General features: G+C 46.8%; 1 protein-coding gene across 3 annotated transcripts in view; it reads right to left on the bottom strand.

Annotated features, from left to right (window-relative positions):
- The window catches only part of LOC139275494 (nucleolar protein 4-like), a 713,059-nt gene that overhangs the window by 627,330 nt on the left and 60,413 nt on the right, over positions 1-25,316 (bottom strand). For all 3 annotated transcript variants that reach the window (XM_070892678.1, XM_070892672.1, XM_070892684.1), the window contains exon 4: positions 11,858-11,970. In XM_070892678.1, coding sequence (XP_070748779.1) covers positions 11,858-11,970 — 113 coding nt within the window. The remainder of the gene's footprint in view (positions 1-11,857; positions 11,971-25,316) is intronic.

Raw genomic sequence — 25,316 nt, 5'->3', positions numbered from 1 at the left:
ACATATAGATTGGGCGAAACAAACTGGTAGCAATACAGTGGAGGAGGATTTCCTGGAGTGTATAAGGGATGATTTTCTAGACCAATATGTTGAGGAACCAACTCGAGAGCCGGCCATCCTAGACTGGGTGTTGTGTAATGAGAGGGGATTAATTAGCAATCTTGTTGTGCGCTGCCCCTTGGGGAAGAGTGACCATAATATGGTAGAATTCTTCATTAAGATGGAGATTGACACAGTTAATTCAGAGACTAGTTTTGAACTTAAAGAAAGGTAACTTCGATGGTATGAGACGTGAATTGGCTAGGATAGACTGGCGAATGATACTTAAAGGGTTGATGGTGTATAGGCAATGGCAGACACTTAAAGATCACATGGATGAACTTCAACAATTGTACATCCCTGTCTGGCGTAAAAATAAAACGGGGAAGGTGGCTCAACCGTGGGTTACAAGGGAAATTAGGGATAGTGTTAAATCCAAGGAAGAGACATATAAATTGGCCAAAAAAAACAGAAAACCTGCGGACTGGGAGAAATTTAGAATTCAGTGAGGAGAACAAAGGGTTTAATTAGGAGGGGGAAAATAGAATGTGAGAGTAAGCTTGCAGGAAACATAAAAACTGACTGCAAAAGCTTCTACAGATATGTGAAGAGAAAAAGATTAGTGAAGACAAATGTGGGTCCCTTACAGTCGGAATCGTGTGAATTTATAATGGAGAACGAAGAAATGGCAGACCAATTGAACAAATATTTTGGTTCTGTCTTCACTAAGGAAGACACAAATAACCTTCCGGAAATACTAGGGGACCGAGGGTCTAGCGAGAAGGAGGAACTAAAGAAAATCCTTATTACTCAACAAATTGTGTTAAGAACATTGATGGGATTGAAGGCTGATAAATCCCCAGGGCCTGATAGTCTGCATCCGAGAGTACTTAAGGAAGTGGCCCTAGAAATAGTGGATGAATTGGTGGTCAGTTTCCAACATTCCATAGACTCTGGATCAGTTCCTATGGACTGGAGGGTAGCTAATGTAACCCCACTTTTTAAAAAATGAGGGAGAGAGAAAATAGGGAGTTATAGACCGGTCAGCCTGACATCAGTGGTGCGGAAAATGTTGGAATCAATTATTAAAGATGTAATAGCAGCGCGTTTGGAAAGCAGTGACAGGATCAGTCCAAGTCAGCATGGATTTATGAAAGGGAAATCATGCTTGACAAACCTTCTAGAATTTTTTGAGGATGTAACTAGTAGAGAGGACAAGGGGGAGCCAGTGGATGTGGTGTATTTAGACTTTCAAAGAGCTTTTGACAAGGTCCCACATAAGAGATTAGTGTGCAAAATTAAAGCACATGGTATTGGGGGTAATGTACGGATGTGGATAGAGAACTGGTTGGCAGACAGGAAGCAAAGAGTAGGAATAAACGGGTCCTTTTCAGAATGGCAGGCAGGGGCTAGTGGGGTACCGCAAGGTTCAGTGGTGGGACCCCAGCTATTTACAATATACATTAATGACTTAGACGAAGAAATTGAACGTAATATCTCCAAGTTTGCAGATGACACTAAGCTGGGTGGCAGTGTGAGCTGTGAGGAGGATGCTAAGAGGCTGCAGGGTGACTTGGACAGGAGCTGAGTCAGCAAATACATGGCAGATGCGGTATAATGTGGATAATGTGAGGTTATCCACTTTGGTGATAAAAACAGGAAGGCAGATTATTATCTGAGTGGTGACAGATTAGTAAAAGGGGAGGTGCAACGAGTCCTGGGTGTCATGGTACATCAGTCATTAAAAGTTGGCATGCAGGTACAGCAGGCGGTGATGAAGGTAAATGGCATGTTGGCCTTCATAGTGAGAGGACTTGAGTATAGGAGCAGGGAGGTCTTACTACAGTTGTACAGGGCCTTGGTGAGGCCACACCTTGAATATTGTGTGCAGTTTTGGTCTCCTAATCTGAGGAAGGACATTCTTGCTATTGAGGGAGTGCAGCAAAGGTTCACTCGACTGATTCCCGGGATGATAGGACTGACATATGAAGAAAGACTGGATCGACTAGGCTTTTATTCAATGGAATTTAGAAGAATGAGAGGGGATCTCATAGAAACATATAAAATTCTGACGGGATTGTACAGGTTAGATGCAGGAAGAATGGTCCCAATGTTGGGGAAATCCAGACCAGGGGCCACAGTCTAAGGATAAGGGGTAAGCCAATTAGGACCGAGATGAGGAGAAACTTCTTCACTCAGAGAGTTTTGAGCATGTGGAATTCTCTACCGCAGAAAGTTGCTGAGGCCAGTTTGTTAGATATATTCAAATGGGAGTTAGATGTGTCCCATATGGCTAAAGGGATCAAAGGGTATGGAGAGAAAGCAGGAATGGGGTACTGAAGTGCATGATCAGCCACAATCATATTGAATGGTGGTGCAGGCTCGAAGGGCCGAATGGTCTATTCCTGCACCTATTTTCTATGTTTCTATGTTCTTAGAACTACTGTTTGGGGGCCTATAAACAACTCCCACCAATGTTTTCTGCCCCTTGCTGTTTGTTAGCTCCACCCAAGTTGATTCTACTTCTTGATTTTCTGAGCTAAGCTCCTATCTCTCTACTGTCTTTATCCCATCCTTTATTATCAGGGCTACCTCTCCTCCTTTTCCATTTTGCCTATCTCTTCTAAAAGTTAAGTATCCTGGAATATTTACTTCCCAATCTTAGTCACTTTGCAACCACGTCTCCATAATGGCTATTAGATCATACCTATTAACTTCTATCTGCGCTGTTAATTTATCTATTTTGTTGCAAATGCTTCGCGCATTTAGCTTTGATATTTTGCTTTTTTTCCTTGATGTTACCTTAATCAGTGATGCCCTATTACCTTTGTTACTCTCTCTGTCCCTTCCTGACCCACTCTGCTTATTTTTACCCAATGCTCTGCTCTAGAGCCTTGACATTTCTCTTGCTGTTTTTAAATTTACTCTTTCCTGAATCCTCCCATGCCCGAATAAAATAAAACATTTTAAACAAGCCGTTTCCTACCAATTGCATCACTAGCCTCGCACACTGTTCAATGCACGACCCCACCCCTCACCCAATCACTCACCTACCAACAATCTCTACCAAACATGAGGCACACCTCCAATTCCTAGCTTCACCTCATCCCCTTGGAGGAGACGGTGCTGGCCATTCTTGGCAGAGACATGGCTGAGCCCTTGGCCAGCAGTGGGCTGAAAGAATACAAGATGCAGGTATCCTCATACATTACCCTCCTTCTCTCATCCCACAACATCTTCCGATGTACAAGCTCACCCTTCTCTCACCACAACCCTATCCTTGTGACTTCCTCATTTCAGACACCCAAGAAATCCAGCCGACCAGCCAATGGTTGACTAGCCAGAGGGTTAGCAGAGTGAAGAAGAAGAAGAAACACCATCACTCTATTTCATCTGTTCCTCGAGATCGTCCTGCAAGGCCATCTGCAGTGTCCTCCAATGAAAGTCAGCAGCCTTCCTTCAGCTCTGCTGCAGCCACTGATGTAGCACTATGTGACATCACTAGGATAGGCAATGGCACATGCAAGACAGTCAGTCACTAAGGGAATGTACAAGAGTGATTAGTTGATTATTTGATGTAATATTGGGCGCATATACAGATAAAGTTGGATTGGAAAGTTTGCTTTATGGTGGCTTTTATTTCAGCATTGTGGCCAAGAGGATGCTGCGGTAGTCAGTAACAGAGAGAAGGTAAGGTGTGGGACAAATGTTAAAAGGAGAACTGGGGTTGTGGCCACTGGTACCGCAGGCGGAGGATTACATCCCATATCTCCCGGCCAGAAAGAGGCTGCCTGGGTTGCATCCTTCATCACACTTCCTCCTTACTGCTTCTTCCTCTTTCCTCTACAAGCAGCTTGACCCCTCATCTCTATGTGCCCCCCAGGAATGTGAGCAAGTGGTCTTCTCATAAGTCTTCCTTTAACGTCCAAAGCCTTGCAAGCGTCCAGCAGCACTCCCTGCACACTTTAACAACTTTTATAATGGATTGCACCAAGCCACTACTTCCATAAAATGTAAAAAAACTCAAAGCTGAAATCAAAACTTACCTGAAAGATCTGTGTGCCCCTTTAAGAAGTGCTGACAGCATCTCTGTCAGTCTGCTGCACACTCACTTTTCAGAGTGAGCTTACGACCCAGCGCAAAGGTCCACGTTCGCAGAGCTCGATGTTCAGTCAGGGTTGCACACCGACCGACATCGCGCTCTACATATTTGCATGTCCAGGGCCAGCGGTGACTAAGGCCCACATTAAAATGGCGGCTGCCGAGTCCCACGCCAGAGGCGGCGTTCGGGCGCCAGCCCCATTTTCTTTCCAGGGTAAGCAGCCCAATTTCTGAGCCTAAGTATTGTAGTGGCCTTGATTACCACTGGGCTAGAGATTGGGTTCCAGTATCTGATACAATCTCTCTTGAAAATCATTGTTTACAGAGACTCAGACAAGTGTAGGTAAATCTGCCGCTACCTATAGAGGTGGGTTTGAAGTAAAGGCTGGTGCAGCTTGTCTGTGTCTGGTGCAAACTTACCTGCTTGGCATCTTTCCCTTACTCCTCTTCTTCCAAATAACCCAAGTATAACGGGATTCCCATTTGGAGAACCTTCATGCCAATATAAATTGCACCACGTGAAAATGGCAATGACAACACTCTACAATCAGCAAAAAAAGTGCTCAAATAAATGGGCTAATACTAAAAATGCTGCAAAAGATACCTTGTTTAAATTGTGCAAAATTCAGTGGCACACAATTAGCATCTCTCCTTTAAATGCTGACTCCTTAACTGCACACAGTAATCTGTAAGGCCCATTTTAATAGGAACGGAAATCAGAATTCAATGCTGGGAGTCTGCACTTGCAAACACTTACATAGAGTAGTAAAGAATTTTACTATTTAAGATCTTCACCTGTTCTGGTCGAAAGCTTCCAGCACTGATGTCATTGGAAGTGGTTGGAGTGTATTGAATCAAGGAAAATCTGGCAGAAGTGATTTCTGTCAGAAAGTATTCTAGTAAAGAACAAATCAAGAAAGCAATTGCAGCACTTTCATATCTTATTTTAAAAGTAAGTGTAAATGCTTTGACCAATTGTTTTCAAAGTAATGGAAAACAACATGCAGATCATGTAATAAATCTAAAAACCATTTCAGATATCATACTGAGGATGATATAAGGAGCTGGATTTTTGCTTCCTTGCCACCTCTGTTTTTGCCCTGGAAGGGCAGTAATAGCGGCGGGTAGCATTTCCGGGCAAGCGGCCAGCTTCCAGTGCCCCGCCGGGACATTCAGTGCCGGGTTTGCGGGTGCGCGGAGCAGTACCACCCAAAAGAGGCGAGCCGGTGTGCAACGCCCCTGGTTGCGACACCAACTTGAAATTCGAAACTCGCCCGATCCGTAGCGCCCTGCAGCGCACCCTAGTGGGATCGCCTGTGAAAGCTGACGGTTGCAGCTGTAGCGGCTGCAGTGAGGGAAGGAATATCTACCTAAGGCAAGTGTGATTGTTTTTAATTTTTGTGATTCATGTGGATGTGACATCAGGAAAGTATTGGGAATGGTTTTGGTGTTTTTTTAATTTCATATTTTTTTTAAATCACAGAAACCTCTCATAGGGCGCTCCAAGGCCGACTGTTTGCTTCAGGATTTTCATTTACTCAGCCAACCTAGCATCCTAAAAGAGGTATGGAATGCTTTAGGACACCGACTCCCTGAAGGTCCTGCAATTACTTTAACCGCAATTATAATAATAATTGAAATAGTTTATTTATCCAATAGCTTATATGTTCAAATCATTGCAAACTTAGGGTTGGATTTTCGGCTATGCCAATTTTGGGGCGCTAATCGCAGCAGTCCCAGTCCCGATACCGCGTGAAAAAAGATTGCACCTTCGACTACAAAATTCAGCAAAAAATATGGATCCATGATCGGGGCATTAAATCAAGCGTTGCACCACGGACTTTGTGCATCCGAGCCAAAAATCGCAGCAGTAAAAGAGGCGGCATTTTGCATATGCGCAGTCACATTTTTGTTTTCCCGGACACAGACGTTATTTCATAGCGCGGCAGCTTCCTCTGCACATGCGTAGATGACCCATCCGACTTCTGGCACTTTGGCAGAGATGGAGCAACAGGAGGGCAGGCAGTGTGCTAGGCGTTTCTCAATGGAGGCTGCTGAGGTCTTAGCACATGCAGTGGAGAGGAGATGGACATCAGTTCATCTGGTTGGGATAGGGGGACCACTGCCAACTAATTTCAAATGATTATGGCATGAAATTGCCCAGGTGGTGTCTGAGGCAGACACGCTTTCCAGAACTGGCACCCAATGCTGCAAAAAGTTCAACGACCTTACCAGGATGCCTGCCAACATGAATGTCAGAGACTATGTGAGGTCTTTCATGTATCTGCCCATTGTCAAAGTCTTGCAGCCTGTGGTGTGGGTTTCACAATGCATCAGAAAGCTGAAGGCTGACTTCTGCAGCCTTGCCTCTTAATAAAGGATGTACATAGCCTCTTGTTCGCTAATCATTGAGAACCTTCCTCGCAATACACTCCCACTGTTGAAATGCGTTTCATAAAGATCACCTGCAGCCCTTATGCTACATCCCACTCAACTCCTACCAATCACTCACAAAGCTCATGCAATATCCATACAGATTGAAGTGAAGCCATTTGTACATCCCCACAATCTCAGCTATTGAACTATGGTAGTCATATGTGGCACAACAGGAGGTGTGAGCAGTGCCAGACAGGCGGGAGTCGGCCTCAGATCCTGGACTTAACAGATGTGGAGTAACGGGTATCTGCCCTCATTGGAGCACCAGCTCGGACAGTTGCCGAGGGCGATGCTGAGCCCCCTTTGGGTAGTGAGGGTATGTAAATGGGTTGCGTGACTGATGTGACTTCATTGAGAAGTATTATGAAGTGGTGTGGGGCCTTCACATGTACATGTGCAATGCCACCTTCCTGCGATCACCCTGCCCCCTACCCTACTGCTAACCACACACCTATTGTTTTTTGTTTGCAGAAGAATAGCCACAATCGCGACAGGCATCCAGGGACTTATCGACATCTGGACATGGCGGAGACAATGTGGCGTGTGACAAGACTGCAATGCCTGAGTCGCAGACGCCACTTTCCCTGGTTTTGAGTCATCGGAGGCTCCTGGCCCCAGTCGCCTACAGCAACATGCAGCGAGAGGGGAATCTCGGAGGCCAGCTTTCCAGAGGTTGAGTCGGCAAAGTAGCTCTGCTCAACAACAGGCAGATATGGAACTGGACTTGGTGGAAATGTCCAGGGAAAACACAGGCATGCACCGTGAGCTCAGGGGTATATTGGGGCAGATCCCAGAAACTTTCTGCGACTGTTGCAGAGACAGCGTCACGCATTGTGGGTGCAACTCAGGACTCCAGCAAAGTCATCATTGCCCACTCACAGAGGCAGATGGCCCCCAGCAGTGACAGTGGAGTTCCAGAATGTGTGGCGTGTGCCATTTATCACATTGCAGCATCGATCGAATCGCAGGCACAAGCTACGCTTCAGCTTGGTGATGTGATGCGGTCGATGACTGGTACCATCCTCTCTCTGTTCCCCACTGGCTAACAGGGAAGAGACAGTGCCGAAGCAGTCCAGCAAGTTGTGGAGACACATCGTGCTATGGATGTTGAGGCCCAGCTCCGTCGGAGGCTCAGTGGCTCCCAGGAAATGGAAGGTCCTGTCCTTCCTCAGGATGACAGCATTCCGGCTCCCACCACTGACTCTCCAACCATGAACCCTACACAGTACACATCCGAGCCACCAGTGACTGCTCCAATCGATGATGAGGTGCAGCAATCTGCCGCCAGACCTTCCAGGCCCAGAGCTGGTCCAGGGCGAGCTCCTACGCCGTCTGCACTGTGAACCCCCCGAACACGGCAGCTCTCAAGCAGCCTTGCTGTAGGCACTGAGGCCTCATTGAGGAGGAGCAGCAGGCGTGGGAGTGGGATGAAGGTGGCGGGGGTGGGGGGGAGGTGAAATCTCAGGCCAAGTCCCATTAAAGGGGTGGGACAGCCTTCTGCAGATGTCTTGATATTTTATGAGAATTCCTGTAAATAGTTGTTTTTTAATAATGCACTTGTTGTTAAGTAACTTGCACCAGAACGCTGTTTATTATATCGTTTCATTATGATGGTTTATTGTCTTGTTTGGTTTTGTTGGGGTGCTTTTTTGATAAAAATGTCACTTTGAACTTTTGCCGTTGGTGTCGTTTGTATTATTCAAAAGCTCAGTATAGATGTGCCTGTATGGTGGCACATAGCGTGGCCAGTATTAGATGCATCCCTCAGCTTCCTCCATGCAACCAAACCGATCCATTATGAGCTGGCGACATGTGGCTCTTGTTCCGGCAGCATCTGGATGCTGCCTCCCCATGGATGTAGTGGCTGTGCAATCGGGACCTCGCCAGACTCCTCTTCATCATCCTCCACCTCCTCCTGAGCTAGGCCTGCAATCCCCACTGGAAATGCCTGGCCCCTCATGATGGCCAAGTTGTGTAGCATGCAGCACACCACAGTGAATTAAATGTGATGTTGCGGGTGGCTGCATGGCTGTCATTGTAGCGCTGCTCGGCTTCTATGGTGGGGTTGCGGAGTGGCGGGTCATGAGCCGAGTGACTAGGCTGTATTCTTTGTCCCCGATCAGTCAGCCCTGCCCTTCCATTTGTTGCTGAAACATTCATGAGACACTGCTCTCACGCAAGATGAAAGCATCATGTGTGCTCCCTGGATAGTGGGCATTCAGTACGAGGATGCACTGTGTGTGGTCATACACCAGCTGGATGTTTAGGGAGTAGTATCCCTTTCGGTTTCTGAATACCTCTGCATTGTCGAATGTTGCTTGCAATGTGTGTGCAGTAAATGGCACCTTGAACCCTCGGGAAGCCTGCAATTCTGCCAAACCTACATGCCCTCTCATTCTGGCTGTCCCTACTCATTGGGAACTTTATGAAGTCCATTCTGGGAATGCGTACAGAGCCTTTCTGACTTGGTGAATGCAGCTTAGTGGAGCATATTGAGAGATGCTGCATATGTCCCCTGCAGCTGCCTGGAAGGAGCTGAAGGCATAGAAGGCCAGCGCCAGTCACCTTCACTGCGACGGGCACCACAGTTGTGTAGGCGCTGGAAGGCTGTAGGTCTGTCAGTAGGAGCTGGCATATCTTGATCAGCACTTTCTTTCGGAAGCGCAGCCTTCTCACACACTGCTCCTCAGAGAATATGGGCGTTGGTCCCTGTAAACCCGTCGAGGGCAAGATCTCTTCCCCAGACATCTTCGGCCTCTCCTCATCCGTGGCCTGACAACCAGCAGCCCTTCTTCTAACTTGAAGCCACCTGGCAATAGCAACCAGCATATGCTGGTGAACTAGTAATGCCCCCATTAAATTCTCTCACTGACCTTGTAAGGACACTGTAATGGCAGATAAAACTGCCATTTGCAAGTCGGAGGTTCACGCAGCGTGCTGTGCGTAACCGTTGCAGTCAATGTGACCTACGATGTAGGATCCTCCTCCCTCCATTTAAATACGCCGACAATACTGCCCGCTGCACCCTGGGAATGCTATTTTTTTTAATATGCTTCCTGGTGTGAGGGATGAATTTTTTATCTGGGGCACAAGTGCAGTGTTGCACAATGATTGACGTCTTGATCTCAGTCCAGGTGGAGGGCGGGGTGGTAAGTTTTTAGCCACCACAAATCAGGAGCCTAATTTACCGGCCGGGCGCTAAAACCTGGATGCCCTGCGTTACGACCAGAAACACCATTTACCGCCCCTCCGGGCGCAAACAGAGGCACAAAAGAGTGGAAAATACAGCCCTTAGTGTGTTACAGCCTGTTGAGTAAAAATATTCTCTACATTGACTGCCAGGGCAACAGATTTTATGCTTAAAAGACTTGGCATTTTTCTGCTGACATTGTACACAAGACTGCTCTATCCTGTATATTTTCTATTTATTTAAGTTCTGTAAATAAATCTAGTTAGCCTCATTTGAAATTTGAGCCCATCTTAAGTATGATGCGATAATAATACTGTCTTCTGGAGTGGCTTGGAGAGAAATAAAGTGCATGTCCTTAAAGTGTACGAGGCACTGCAGAGAAAAAATTTAAACGGCTGCAGTTTTTGGTATTAGAGGATACAAGGTCCAATTACGAAAGTGCAATGAGATAGTTGGAAGAGGGAAAGACTCATTAAAAAAAACCCTGGGGCCGAAATTGGCTATCGCCCCTATTGGGGGTGGTAACCTTTCCGGGACTCCGAAGTCTCGCCCCGGAAGTGAAATTGGGATTACCGCCCCTAACAGGAAGTGGAGCGCAATGTCATACACTCCATTTCCTTTCGAAGCAGGATCGGGGGCGCTACCCGGGTACATCGTGGAGCGCTCAATGCGTAGCGTGATGCGTTTCAACGTCCCTCCCCTTCCATTAAAGGGGAGGGATGCTGCGAGCTCTGCAGGCCCTTTGATGGCCTCCACTGGGCCACCAGGGATGAGGGGTGCCGTGGCCACAGACCAGCACTGAAACGGAGTGCTGGGCTGCATGATCGTGTCCCGGACCCTGTGATATCGCTGTGCAGCGGCCTGACCGAAGAGTCGGGAAAAAAAATGGTGGCACACAGTGCAACTCCCCTTAAACTTTTGCCCAGTGATGGGCATGCAGTCCGGTTCGCGACCCATGAGGCTGGCACAGGCATCACATGTGGTGGCCGCATGAGGCGCTGGCCAATTTCTGCCGCAGGGGGAAAAGGGGACGCTGCACATGGCATGATGTCATCGCCAGAGGCATAGCCGCCTGGGGCACTACCAGTGCCCCCACATGCGAAAACACTTTTGCGCCACATTACCACCCCCAGGAGGCCCTAATGAGAGGCGCACATCAGGGGAATTTCACCCGCCCCCCTCGTAAATCTTGTATTACTGACTGTGCTGTGTGATAATCTTATTTTCTGTGTCTCAACAAACAGCATTTGTTTTGCTCCATTTTGATAAATACTTCACAAGAACAGGGTAGTAAAAGGTGCACCAGGCTACGGGTCAGAAAGTTCCCCATTATAATTGGCAGTGATCACAACAGCATTAATAATATATCACAAACAACAGTATTTTAAAAAGGTCTTAACGAAAAGTGTTTGACAAACATTTCTCCAACTACTTACAGATTGACAATATAATGATCCAAAGCATGTCAGAATGCTTTTCACAAACAGAATGCCTCTTTTGTTGTTCAATATGAACTATTCCTCTACCTAAAATTACACTATATTTTACATTTACCAGAAGCAAAAACAGATGGTGGTCAGTTATGGTATAAATAATATACACAAAAATTCTTGCACTATTTGAAAAGACCAGCATAATCAACTTGTAACTTTATTACTCGGTCACTCTTTTGGTGTATTTCATGTTCTAAATATTGTAAAACCACCAGCAGAAATCAGGTCTCCATAATATATCTTTGGACAGAAAGTGTTGCTTTTACTTTGTTTACTAGCCATTGGAAAGAAATTTAAAAAGCGGAAACATTGCATTCTCGATAGCCTTGAATGAAGTCATAGTAGTGAAATAACACTATGTTTACAGTATGAGCAATCTCTTTGTTCCCTATTTTAACAAAGATATTAAGGCCAATGTTTTTAAATCAGTTATCACCCAGAGCAAAATTCAAATCAAACTCTATCTAATATTATGCATTTTGAAATTCGAATACTTTCAACCCCAAAAAATTGTATTTACTCCGTTTAATCCTATATAGTTACAAATAGCGTTTTTTTTTTGTAAATCAGATGTTTGTTCTTTTAAAAAGTGCTATACCTCATCTTGACGAGAACTCAGTAACTGCAGCTTCATGTGCTTCATGTAGGCCATTGTAATAGGCATATTATAATCTATCATACCGGTCACCAAAGAAGCTGGTTTTTCATTTTCTGGGGGAAAAAAAGAGGAAAAATAAATTCACATTGATATCATATTGGATTCATGTTGCTTTTAAAAAAATGTTACAATAGCTATGGAAGCTACTGCTACCAATAAGTGAAAATATTGACATGGGGCCACAAAAAGAAAGAAACGAATAAAGACTTGCATTTATATAGCATCTTTCATGACTACTGGACATCCCAAAGAGCTTTATGGAAGTCTGGAATGGGACTTGAAACTATAACCTTCTGACTCAAGAGGCGAGAGTGCTACCAACTGAGCCACGGCTGACATACCAGAAGAGAAAATAAGATTTTCAATGAAAAAACAGAATTTTAATTCAAAAGCCCAAAAGTTCCATTTCCCACTATTTCATTGGCAAATGTGCATTGTTTTTTGGCTTCCTTAGCGTCCGTATCCTATCCTGCATTGCCATCAGCCCGGTCCACACTGACCTATGTTGGCTCCCAATTTCCCAATTATTCAAATTTATAATTCTTATTCTGATCTTTGAAATCCACTGCAGGTATAGCCTTACCACGTTTTTCCAAACTTTGGAAAGTCTTTCTGATGTCACGAATCCGGAAACACCCGAGCCCAGGTTCGGGTATTTCCGGATTTTGGAACGTCAGAAGGGGGGGGGGGGGGGAGGGTCGCTGAGGAACTTTTCTGGTCGCCGGCCCTCGTCGATGAGGTCGTCAGGTAGGGCCCAGCCGCCAAGGAGTTGTTCGAGCGGGCCCCGTCGTGGCCTGCCCGAATACCTCCGCCGCAACGGGGCTGCCCAATCAGCTCCTCCTCGGCGATGGGGCCATTAGGTCCTGGGAACTTCTCCACCTTTAGACCCATTATTTTACCAAGTATTTCTTCTTTAGAGACAGTGATTCTTTTAAGTTCCTCCCACCCTATAGCCCCTTGATTATCCATTATTGGGATGACTTCAGGAGAATATAGACAGACTGGTGAATTGGACAGACACATGGCAGATGAAATTTAATGCAGAGAAGTGATGCATTTTGTTAGGAAGAATCAAGATAAGCAACATAAACTAAATCGTACAATTTAAATGGGGTGCAGGATCAGAGAGACCTGAGGTTTCACATACACAAATTTGAAGGTGCCAGGACAAAATGATAAGGTTGTTAAAAAGAATTCAGGATCCTTGGCTTTATAAATAGAAGCAAAGTACAAAAGCAAGGAAGTTATGATAAACCACCAATTAGATCTCAGTGGGAGTATTATGAATTCTAGGCGCCACACTTTAGGAAGGATATCAAGGCCTTGGAGAGTGTACAGAGGAGATATATTAGAATATTCAGAAAAAAAGACTAGGATTTATATAGCAGCTTTGACGGCCACCGGATGTCTCAAAGTGCTTTACAGCCAATGAAGTGCTTTTGGAATGTCACAATGTTGGAAATGCAGAAGCCAATTTGCTCCCACAAACAGCAATGTGATAATGACCAGATAATCTGTTTTTGTGATTTAGGGATAAATATTGGTCAGGACACCAGGGATAACTCGCCTGCTCTTCTTCAAAATAATGCCATGGGATCTTTTACGTGCACTTGAGAGTATAAACGGGGCCTCGGTTGTATTAGAACACTTGTGGTCCCAACTGTTATGTATGTAACCATGTAATACTTGCCACAAGAGGGCGCGACTGTTGGGAGTCCTAAAGGTCACCTGCACACACATGCAGGGCTAGTATAAAAGGTTGGCTGCCATGTTGTTTAGGCACTCTGGAGTTGTAATAAAGAAGATTAAGGTCACACTAAGTTTAGCTCACAGTACTAAGCCTCGTGGAGTTCTTCTATGCACAATAAGTATCTCCGACAGTGCAGCGCTCCCTCAGCACTGCACTGGAGTGTCAACCTAAATATTTGCGCTCAAGTCTCTCGAGTTCGATTTGAACCCACAACCTTCTGACTCAGAGTCAAGAGTGCTACCCACTGAGCTGCAGCTGACACCAAGGATGAGGAGCTTCAGTTACATGGAGAGACCAGAGAAGCTGGAATTGTTCTCTTTAGAGCAGAAAAGGTTAAAGGAAATTTAAGAGGTGTTCAAAATTATGAAGGGTATTGATAGAGTAAACAAGGAGAAACTATTGCTACTGGCAGGAGGGTCGGTAACCAAAGGACATAGATTTAAGGTAACTGGAAAAAGAATCAGAGGGGAGATTAGGAGAATTTTTTTTACATAAAGGAAATTGAATATGTACTTGAAAAGGGAAAAACTACAGGTCTATAGGGAAAGAGCAAGGCTGTTGAACTAATTGGGTAGCTCTTTGAAAGTCGTTGAGGGAAGGGGTGAGTGGGACTGGTTTGCCGCACGCTCTTTCCGTTGCCTGCGCTTGATTTCTGCTCGCTCTCGGCGTTGAGACTCAAAGTGCTCAGCGCCCTCCCAGATGCACTTTCTCCACTGAGGGCGGTCTTTGGCCAGGTGTCAGTGGGGATGTCACACTTTATCAGGGAGGCTTTGAGGGTGTCCTTGTAACGTTTCCGCTGCCCACCTTTGGTTCATTTGCCGTGAAGGAGCTCCGCATAGAGCACTTGCTTTGGGAGTCTCGTGTCTGGCATGCGAACGATGTGGCCTGCCCAGCGGAGCTGATCAAGTGTGGTCAGTGCTTCAATGCTGGGGATGTTAGCCTGGACGAGGACGCTGATGTTGGTGCGCCTGTCCTCCCAGGGGATTTGTAGGATCTTGCGGAGACATCATTGTTGATATATCTCCAGCGACTTGAGTTGTCTACTATACATGGTCCTTGTCTCTGAGCCATACAGGAGGGCGGGTATTACTACCTGTAGACCATGAGCTTGGTGGTAAATTTGGAGGGCCTGGTCTTCGAACGCTCTTTTCCTCAGGCGGCCGAAGGCTGCACTGGCACACTGGAGGCGGTGTTGAATCTCCTTATCAATGTCTGCTTTTGTTGATAAGAGGCTCCCGAGGTATGGGAAATGATCCACATTGTCGAGGGCCGCGCTGTGGATCTTGATGACTGGGGGTCAGTGCTGTGTGGCAAGGACAGGCTGGTGGAGGACCTTTGTCTTACAGATGTTTAGCGTAAGGCCTATGCTTTCGTATGCCTCAGTAAGTACGTCGACTATATCCTGGAATTCAGCCTCAGAATGTGCGCAGACGCAGGTTGGGGTGATCTTGGACCTGACCTGGAGACGTTGAAGGTTAAACAGCTTCTCACTGGTTCTGTAGTTTAGTTCCACTCCAGCGGGGAGCTTGATGACTGTGAGGTGGAGCATGGCAGTGAGGAAGATTGAGAAGTGGGTTGGAGCGATGACGCAACCTTGTTTGACCCCGGTCCAGACGTGGGTTAGGTCTGTAATGGATCCGTTGGTAAGGATCACGACCTGCCTATCGCGTCGTGGAGCAGGCGAAGGATGTTGACAAATTTCGGATTGGGAGCATCCGAAACGGAGGACGACGCTCCATAGACCCTCGCAGTTGACAGTGTAAAAAGCCTTTGTAAGGTCGAAAAAGGCTATGTATAAGGGCTGGCGCTGCTCCCTGCATTTTTCCTGCAGCTGTCGCACTGCAAAGATCATGTCCATTGTGCACCATAAGGGACGAAATCTGCACTGTGATTCCGAGAGGAGCTCCTCGACCACAGGGAGAAGACAGTTGAGGAGAACTCTAGCGACAACTTTCCCAGTGGCTGATAGCAGGGAGATTCCCCTGTAGTTGCCACAGTCGGACATCCTCCTTTTTAAAAATGGTCACGATCACTGCATCTCTGCGATCTCCCATCATGCTCTTCTCCCTCCAGGTGAGAGAGATGAGGTCATGTGTCCGCGCAACAGCGCCTCTCCACCATACTTTAGCGCCTCAGCAGGGATTCCATCCGCTCCCGTAGCCTTGTTGTTCTTGAGCTGTCCTATGGCTTTTCCTACCTCGTGCAGCGTTGGGGTTTCACTGAGGTGCTGGCGGGTCGCATGCTGCGGGATGGAGTCAAGAACACGCGAGTCAAGGGCAGAGTCTTGATTGAGGAGATCTTCAAAGTGTTCCTTCCAGCGGGTCCTTACTGCCTCGGTGTCCTTGATGAATGTTTCCCCGTTCTTGGCCAGCAGTGGGGTAGAGCCTTGGGAGTTTGGACCGTAGGTGGCTTGACTGCGATGAAGAATCCTCGCACATCATAGCTGTCGGCCAGATGTTGTATCTCCTGTGCTTTCTCCATCCACCACCTTTAGGTACCGGATTTTTTGTTGGATCTCAGCATTGAGCCGTCTGTAATGTTGCTTTGCTGCTCCCGAGTTGGGTTGTTGCTTGAGGCTCAGAAATGCTCTGCGCTTGCGATCTATTAGTTCTTGGATCTCCTGATCATTATAATCAAACCAGTATTTTCTGGTTGAGTGACCAAGTATCGCTTCGCAGGCACTGGTTATGGAGGCCTGGAGGGCAGACCAAGCACTGTGGGCATTCAGCATCTCAGGGTCATCAAGGCACGCCAGGTTAGCTGTGAGGCGCTGGCTGTATAGGGCTCTCTTAGCTGGGTCTTTAAGTGCCTCGGCATTGATTCTTTTGCGACACTGCTTCTGCTGTCCCCTCCTCTTTGGGGCTATGTTAATGTTGATGATGGATCGGATTAGGCGGTGGTCCATCCAGCAGTAGTCAGCTCCTGTCATGGCGCGGATGATGCGCACATCCTTGCGATCCCTGGCTCGGTCAATGACATAGTCGAGCAGGTGCTAGTGTTTGGTGCGAGGGTGTTGCCACGATGCTTTGTATTTGTCCCTCTGGCGGAACAGGGTGTTGGTGATGAGAACTTCATGTTCTAGACATTTTGTCAGGAGTAGGGTACCGCTGGAGTTGGCTTTCCCTACCCCCTCTCTGCCAATCACGCCTCCCCAGAGGGCTGTGTCTTTGCTGACCCTGGCGTTGAAGTCACCTAGGAGGATCAGTTTGTCGTCCGCAGGGACGTGGGACAGGGATGTTTCGAGGTTGGAATAAAAACACTCTTTGGTCTCATCAGTTGCATTGAGTGTTGGGGCGTAGGCACTGATGACTGTGGCGCATTGGTTCCGGGATAGGGTGAGTCGAAGAGTCATGAAGTGTTCATTAACCCCGCAGGGGGAGTCTTTGAGGCGGTCGACCAGCTCATTTTTGATGGCAAACCCGACTCCGTGAAGGTGGCATTCTTCTTCTGGTTTTCCTTTCCAGACAAAGTTGTAATCTCCACCTTGTTCCTTGAGCTGGCCTTGCCCTGCCCGCCAGATCTCGCTTAGGGTAGCGATGTCGATGTCAAAGCGTCTAGGTTCCCGGGGAACTATGGCGGTGCGGCGTTCCGGCCTGTTGCTGTTGGAGTTGTCTATGAGGGTCCTGACGTTCCAGGTCCCGAACTTCATGTTAACGGAGTGGAAGATGCCTGTGCGCGAGTTCTTTTAATGTGGGGCGGCCGTTGCACACCTGCCACCACACGGGCTTAGCTGAGCAAGGTCTTGGTCCGGTGGCAAGGGGGTCCAAGACAACTGGAGACCAGGCACTGCTGTATGAGCCTAATTGCCTACAGCGAGATGTTGGCCGCAAGCTCGGCGCCAAGTAACGCCCTTGATGGTAGGTGGCCAGAGGCTTGGTTGGGGGCAGGCATTAGGAAGGTCAGTTATCAGGAGTTCCGGGTGGGAGGTCAGCAAGAAGTGGGAGGGTGGAAGAGTCATAGTCATGATGCCCACCAGTAGAAGAGGCCAGGTCACCAGTGGGGAAGGAGAGGTCATGCCGTCGATGAGGAGAGGGATGTAGGCCCGCCGCTGGAGGGACAAGAGCCCGCCACAGGACCGGTGGGGGGGGGGGGGTGATGTTCCGGTCGCCTGGTCGGAGGCACGCCTGCTCGCCAGGCATAGTCGCGAGTAACCCGGTTTCAAATGACTGAAAATGATGCAAATAAAACACACCAAGGTATTTTCTAGTTAGATTAGGGTACAGTATTCAATTCCTTAATAAAAAATTTTTAAAGAAAATAATTCTTGAAAGTTCCTCCATGTTGTTTAAAAGTTTCTTCAGAAGTTTTAAAAAAGTTTTCCCCAAGTTATTTGAAAGTTTCTCCAGAGGTTTTAAAAGTTTCTTCAAGTTGTTTAAAAGTTTCTCCTGAAGTTTTAAAAGTTTTCCCAAGTTGTTTAAAAGTTTCCCAAGTTAATTAAAAGTTTAAAATGAAAGTCAGTAGTAAGCTACCTCCCTTGCTACTGTTCCATGGGCGCTGCTAGCCCTCTGCAGCTGCACAAAGCCCTGGCCAGACCACACCCGGAGCACCACGGAGAAGCAGAGGCCCAGCCGTCCCCGAAGGGAGCCCGAATGCCTGGACGCCGCTGGGGAGAGGTCTGGATGCCGCCGGAGGCCCGAACGCCCGGCCGCCGCCGGAGAGGCTCGAACACCGTCGGGGGCCTGAATGCCCAGTCACTGCCGGGGGCCGAACGCCTTCGTTCCCTGAATCGGCCTTGGGATCTCCCAGGACAGTTGGCTGTCGGCCGCTCCTTCTGTGAGTAATCCAAGCTTCTTGGCCTACCCACCGTGTACCATACATTCTGAAGGACCATCTCCAGTGTTTGTACATACATGGGATGCTCTGCAAACATTCTTTTTTTAAAGCAGGACAAGTGAGATCTGGGGCCCAAAGTTCCTCAACTAAGATCCATTTCATCTCACACTCTCAGCTCCTTTATGATTATTTGTATATATACCCTACATGCTTCCTTCAGTAGGAATAAAAGGGTCATTTTCAGGTTGGTAGGCTGTAACTAGTGGGGTGCCACAAGGATCGGTGCTTGGGTCCCAGCTATTCACAATCTGTGTCAATGATTTGGATGAAGGGGCCAAATGTAATATATCCAAGTTTGCTGGTGATACAAAGCTAGGTGGGAATGTAATTGTGAGGCTGATGCAAAGAGACGTCAAGGGGATATAGACAGGCTAAGTGAGTGGGCAAGAATATGGCAAATGGAATATAGTGTGTAGAAATGTGAAGTTATTCATTTTGGTAGGAAAAATAGAAAAGCGGAGTATTTTATAAATGGTGAGAGATTGGGAAATGTTGGTGTGCAGAGGGACCTGGGTGTCCTTGTACATGAATCACTGAACGTTAACAGGTACAGCAAGCAATTAAGAAAAAAAATGGTATGTTGGTCTTTATTATAAGAGGATTTCAGTATAAGAGCAAAGATGTCTTATTGCAATTATATAGGGCCCTGGTGAGACTGCACCTGGAGTATTGTGTACAGTTTTGTTCTCCTTACCTTTGGAAGGAAATATTTGCCATTGAGGGAGTATAACAAAGGTTCACCAGACTGATTCCTGGGATGGGGTGATTGTCCTATGAGGAGAGATTAAGTAGACTAGGCCTAGATTGTCTAGAGTTTAGAAGAATGAGAGGTGATCTCATTGAAACATATAAAATTCTTGTTGGGTTCAACAGGGTAGATGCAGGGAGGATGTTTCCTCTGGCTAAGGAGTCTAGAACCAGGGGTCACAGTCTTAGAATTAGGAATCAGCCATTTAGGACTGAGATGAGGAGAAACTTCTTCATTCAGAGGGTGATGCATTTTTTGAATTCTCTATCCCAGAGAGCTGTGGAGGTCCAATCTTTGAGTATAATGAAGACAGAGATCGTTAGATTTTTGGATATTAAGGGAATCAAGGGATGGGGACAGTGCAGGAAGTGGAGTTGTGGTAGAAAATCAGCCATGATCTCATTGAATAGCCAAGCAGGATCGAGGGACCAAATGGCCAAATCCTGCTCCTAATTCTTATGTTCAGGCTCACAGTCTAGTGCCTCATGGGTGGACGTCTCGGGTTGATTCTTGGCAGGGAGAGAGTGAACGACGGTGTATGTGCTGCAGTGGTGGCAGGGCTTGAAGCTAATTGATCAACAGGTCGTAATCCTCCACTTCTTGCTAAGTGACATGTGGGAGAGGCGGACGAAGAGCAAGTGATGAACGAGACTCCAAAGAAGAGTTCAGAGTAGCATACAGCGTAGCAGCACTGAAACACCGATGGTCCTGACCCACCAGATTATGCCATAAACGCCAATTTTAAGCACCCTCAGCCCCTTCCCAACGCATAGGGTATTAAGATCAGGCAGCCAACTTGATTGGCATCCCATCCATCACTTGCTAAATTCTCTCCCTCCACCATGGCTGCAGTGTGCACCATCTATGCTTCTTCGGCAACAGCTCCCAAACAAGTGACCTCTACCACTTGGAAGGACAAGGGCAGCAGGCGCGTGGGAGCACCACCTACAGGTTCCTCTCCAAGTTACACACCATCTTAACTTGGAAATAGATCACCATTCCTTCATCGTCGCTGGGTCAAAATCCTGGAACTCCCTCCCTAACAGCACTGTGGGAGTACCTTCACCATCAGGACTGCAGTGGTTCAAGAAAGTGGCTCACCACCACTTTCTCAAGGGCAATTAGGAATGCGCATAGTTTTAGAGTAAGGGGTCGCCCATTTAAAATGGAAATGAGGAGGAATTTCTTCTCTCAGAGGGTCGTGAATCTTTGGAATTCTCTGCCCCAGAGAGCTGTGGAGGATGGGTCATTAAATGTATTTAAGGTGGAAAGAGACACATTTTTGAACAATAAGGGAGTCAAGGGTTATGGGGAGCAGGCAGGGAAGTGGAGTTGAGGCCAAGATCAGATCAGCCATGATCTTATTGAATAGCGGAGCAGGCTCAAGGGGCCAAATGGCCTACTCCTGCTCCCATTTCTTATGTTCTTATAGCTACAACTAAAGTTATGACAAGCTTGTATCCTCCTGCACTTTCAGTTTAACTCCTTGGTTTTACCGGTCATAAGAGGCTTATATTCAGGCCTGTTTTTGAATCATCAGAGGTAAAATTTAATTTTCACGGGGACACAAGGAAAGGCGGTATCAAATCGTCTGAACTTTGTACCTGCTAAGGAAATTCATCACTTCATCCTATCCTATAGTGAGGTGTTCAGCAGGGAGATCAATTCGGTTTCAATGCTACAGGAGCTAGATATGGGCAGTGTAACTGGGACTTTTTAATGTATTTACCATTCTGTTGTCTGCCTTCAATCTCAACAGGATGCTCTAGATGCACAATTTAAAGAGTACCAAAGCTTGCCAGATTGCTTGAAGACTTCATAGAATGGCATGGAGATGGGTGGCACTGGCCCAATTGAACTCAGATTGAGCAGGCTAGTGCCTAATGATGGAGGAAGTTTTGTGAGCTCCATATTTTCCCAGCTATCCAAATCAATGCAAAAGCTGCTAAGACAGTAACTATTTCCCAGTGCACTCCTCAGTAAGCTCCATGCATATACCTAGAATAAAAAAAGTCCACTTCTTGGCAAAACCTGAACCTGACATTGCACTTGGGAGGAAATAAGCTCATCTTCAGGATAATCCATCAGCAAACAAGCAGTTGCTTCCAGTCTTTTTTGTTGAACATTGAATATTGGGAAAGAGTGTAAGCAGTTGCCATATGCACCAATCACATGGATCCATACTAATTTTGAAACTTGCTGATCAAAGGCAAACTTAAGTGGGCTGATTCCAAGGTATAGAAATTGTCAGTAAAAAGAAAAGTGGTGTTTCCGGAAATTAAAATTTTGCAATAAGATTACAGAACATTCCTAGACTTTACTATAAAGCAATATTCATTTATGGGGGGAAATCAATGACATTGGAAACTAACTCTGGTGGTCACAAACAGTCAATATTCCTATGAATGACAGGAGAAAAACAAACTTGGCATGAAGCCTTACCTGCAGCAAACAGGGAGAGATCACCAAACTGAAAAGGTAGTGCCATGGCACAAATTTCCTCAAGGGACAATGGGCTCAATTTTCCCCAATTATCTGCGACGTTTTTTTGGTGTGCGATTTTTTTGGGGGAATAAATAAAAATCTCCAGGTTTCCCTACAGTTTCTGCGCCAGCGTAATTCACTTAGGTACGATTTTTTTTAGGTGAAGATTTTTTTGTGTCATAGCGGGTGTAACCTGATGTCTGTGCCAGTTTTTGAGTGTTAAGCAAGTTTGGCCAACTTACATTTTTCCTAGGACGGCGTATGTGACCACTCCCAAAAAACCTTCCGGGCATTTAAGAAAAATCAGCACACATTACAAAATCGGCGCAGAAAGACGCCATTGTTTTTAGCCGAAGTTTTGGAAAGAGTAAAGAAGGCAGAGAATATGCATCATAAATGTTAATTTTTTTCAAAGTCAAAAGGGAGAAATTGTAAGTGTAATGCAATTCTTGAATTTTTGATTTTTTTCAAAGTGCCACCCCACCACCTCTCTCCTCCTCACTGAGCTCGAGGGTTGGAGAGCGTCGGCCGGCAGAATCGCTCCCTCGCCCGGACGCAATGGGCTCGGCTTCAAAAGAAGCACAGGGTGGGGGGGTTGGGGGTGGGTGGGTGGAAGCTGAACTGAACTGCCAGCCACTTATATTTCTTATATAAGGGATGAGAACCCTTAGGCTATAAATGATCAATTTCTAAAAGCTCTGCTTTCATCCTCAATACTGTCCACCTCAGCAGCTTCAAAAGAAGCCCGGGAGGGATGGTAGCCAAGCCCCTGTGTCTGGGCGAGGGAGCAATTCTGCTGATCGCTCTCCAACCCTCGAGCTCAGTGAGGAGGAGAGAGGTGGCGGGGTGGCACTTTGGAAAAAACTCAAAAATTCAAGAATTGCATTACACTTTGTTGCCCCAAATGTCTTCACTTAATGCCTAGCTTCCCGTTGTCAGCAAGCCTATTGCGCATGCGCAGACCAGGGTGTGGTCCATCTCCACTTTGGAGAGAGGAAAGAAGAGGCATGAGTGCTTTGTCCTGCTGTTTTGAGGTTTCTGCAAAGCTACAATTTAATTATGGGGGCAATATTGACAATGCCATACCTCGTGCAAGCCTTCTGCAGGATGGTGCTGCGGAGGAGAACATTGATTAGACAGCATCACCTGGGGAATGTCAGAGCACATAGGCTGATAGGCAGGAGACCTTACCCACATCGGGTACATCAAGACAGGTGTTCAAACCTGCACCTGAGTGAGGCAGCATGTGTGAGAACGCTGCGTTTCTACAAAGAAGCTGTAACCAAGATCTGTGAGCTAACAAAAGCAGTCTGCACCCTAGAAGCATCAGGAGGACTGCTTTGTCAGTTGAAGTAAAGGTTACAGCTGCACTTTCATTTTATGCATCTGGATCATTCCAGGCCACATCTGAGGATATGTGTGCCATTCCTCAACATGCAACATATATCTGCATTCAGCAAGTGACTGCTGCACTATATGCCTGGAAGAATGACTACATAAAGTTCTCCATGACTGCCCAGGCAATGTGTGACAGGGCTGTGGGTTTCTCCAGGATTGCTGGCTTCCCCAAGGTACAGGGCTGCATTGATTGTACCCACATCGCCTTCTGTGCACCTCTGGAGGATTCCGAGATGTACAGGGACAGAAAAGGCATCCGCTCCATGAACGTGCAGCTCATCCGTGACGACATGCATTGCATCATGGTACATGTAACCCGGATGGAAGCTGAGCGGGAACACAATATATCGCAATATGACATCTTGAAGCAGTGTTTCGGACGAGGACGAGGACAAGGAGGAGGAGGAAACTACCTGAAACCGGAGCACGATAGCGGAGGAAGGCGGGCCGTTGTGCCCCTTTAACGATTGCTCGAACCTTGCGCCAGCAGCTCAATCCGTGCACGCTTTGCTGCCTGAAGGCTCAGCGGCAACTATTCCAAATGGACCATGTTTACAGTTTGGACCTTTTCCGTAATACAGTGTTGTGTTAATAATGGAACAAATAATGTAAATGATTCTTCTTCAATTCAAAAAGTTGTGTTAATAATGGAACAAATAACGTAAATGATTCAGTTATAATTTAAAATATATTTTATTCAAAATTCGAACACTTGTTTGTACTTAACTTAAATAAAAATATTCTTGTATTAAACTTTAAAGTTTTCAGTTAAGATCACTTACAAACTTTTAAACTTGTAAATTTACATCACTTACAAAAAATTTTTAATTTGAGAACAGTTATAACAGTAACAATAATAACAACAACAGCAAACAAAGGCTGCACCCATCTCTCCTCCACGTGATTCTCAGACCACCCGCTTGGTCTTGGTGACCCCACCCCTGCCCGCTGGTGGTGGCGCAGCGTTTCTTGGGTTGGTACCAAGCTTATTCTTTTGAGCATCTCGGGTAACGCGCACTTCTTGTTGAGGGGGGGGGGGGGGGGGGGGGGGCAGGGGTGGCGGCGTGGGCAGGTGGTAATGTGGAAAGCCCGGCTTGGGCCTCTTCAGAGGTTGATCTGGGGATTGGAATGGGAGCAGCAGTTGATTCCGTCAATGGCTGCGGGGTCTGGGCATGTTCTCTTATTGCAGCAGCTACCTCCGACATTCCCTCCCTCATGTGCCCAGACAGCATCTCAACCACCTCCGATATTACTTCCCTCATGTTCTCCGGCAACGTCTCAACTACCTGCAACATTTCCTCCCTCATGTGCACCGACATTGTATCAGCTACCTGCGACATTCCCTCCCTAATGTGCCCAGACAATATTCCCATTTCTCACGAGTGTTGTGACTTCTCCAGACAGTCCAGATACCTCATCACTCACCCCACCGATGTTGTCCAGAAGTGATCGCGCGAAGTCAATACTCTCCCCACTCATTGCCATCATCTGAACCACATCTGTTACATCCTAGATCTCAGGAGAGCAGTGCCAAGCTCTCCTTCCTCTCCTCACTCAGGGTGTGGCTTGTTGCACCCCACTGGGACCCGCAGCCTCAGACGGTGGGGACCTGGTTGAGGCTTGCTGCACCCCATTGGAACCCACAACCTCAGACAATGTGAAACCATGAAATGTCCCAACGCACGCACTACTCAGGAAAAGGGCTGGGACCTCAATGGACGGCACCAGCACCTCCTCCAGAGTGAGTACAAGAGTGGGGGCTTCATCCTCCCCTCCCCCTCATGCTCTTGATCTGGAAGGTGGGATTGGAAGATGTTCTCCTCTTCAGATTCGTCCACATCTGAATGTTCTTCTGCATCGGCTTCAGCCTAGTCAGGGTTGACCTCTAGTTCTGCAAAATATAACAGAACAGACAAATGGTTAGCAGCAGAGGAGGGGGCAGGGTGGCATGAGTAGGCTCACACAGCGCAGACAGCAGGCTGATTTGATTTGACGGACCACGATGAATGATTTGAAGGACCACATTGCATCAACCGAAGCGTAGCTGACGGAGACATCCCCATTAACCGAAACATGGCTAGCCCGCGCAGTACTTAACATTTAGCAAAGCCAGACTGTAGACTTTGCAGGACTTACCCTCTCTATAGAGTGTGGGTCCAGCTTGTGCACTGCTGGTTGCTTTTCTC

This window comes from Pristiophorus japonicus, chromosome 1 (genome assembly GCF_044704955.1).
Source record: "Pristiophorus japonicus isolate sPriJap1 chromosome 1, sPriJap1.hap1, whole genome shotgun sequence".
Taxonomy (NCBI): domain Eukaryota; kingdom Metazoa; phylum Chordata; class Chondrichthyes; family Pristiophoridae; genus Pristiophorus; species Pristiophorus japonicus.
The sequence above is the reverse complement of the archived record's forward strand: the minus strand, read 5'-3'. Positions and strand labels throughout refer to the sequence as shown.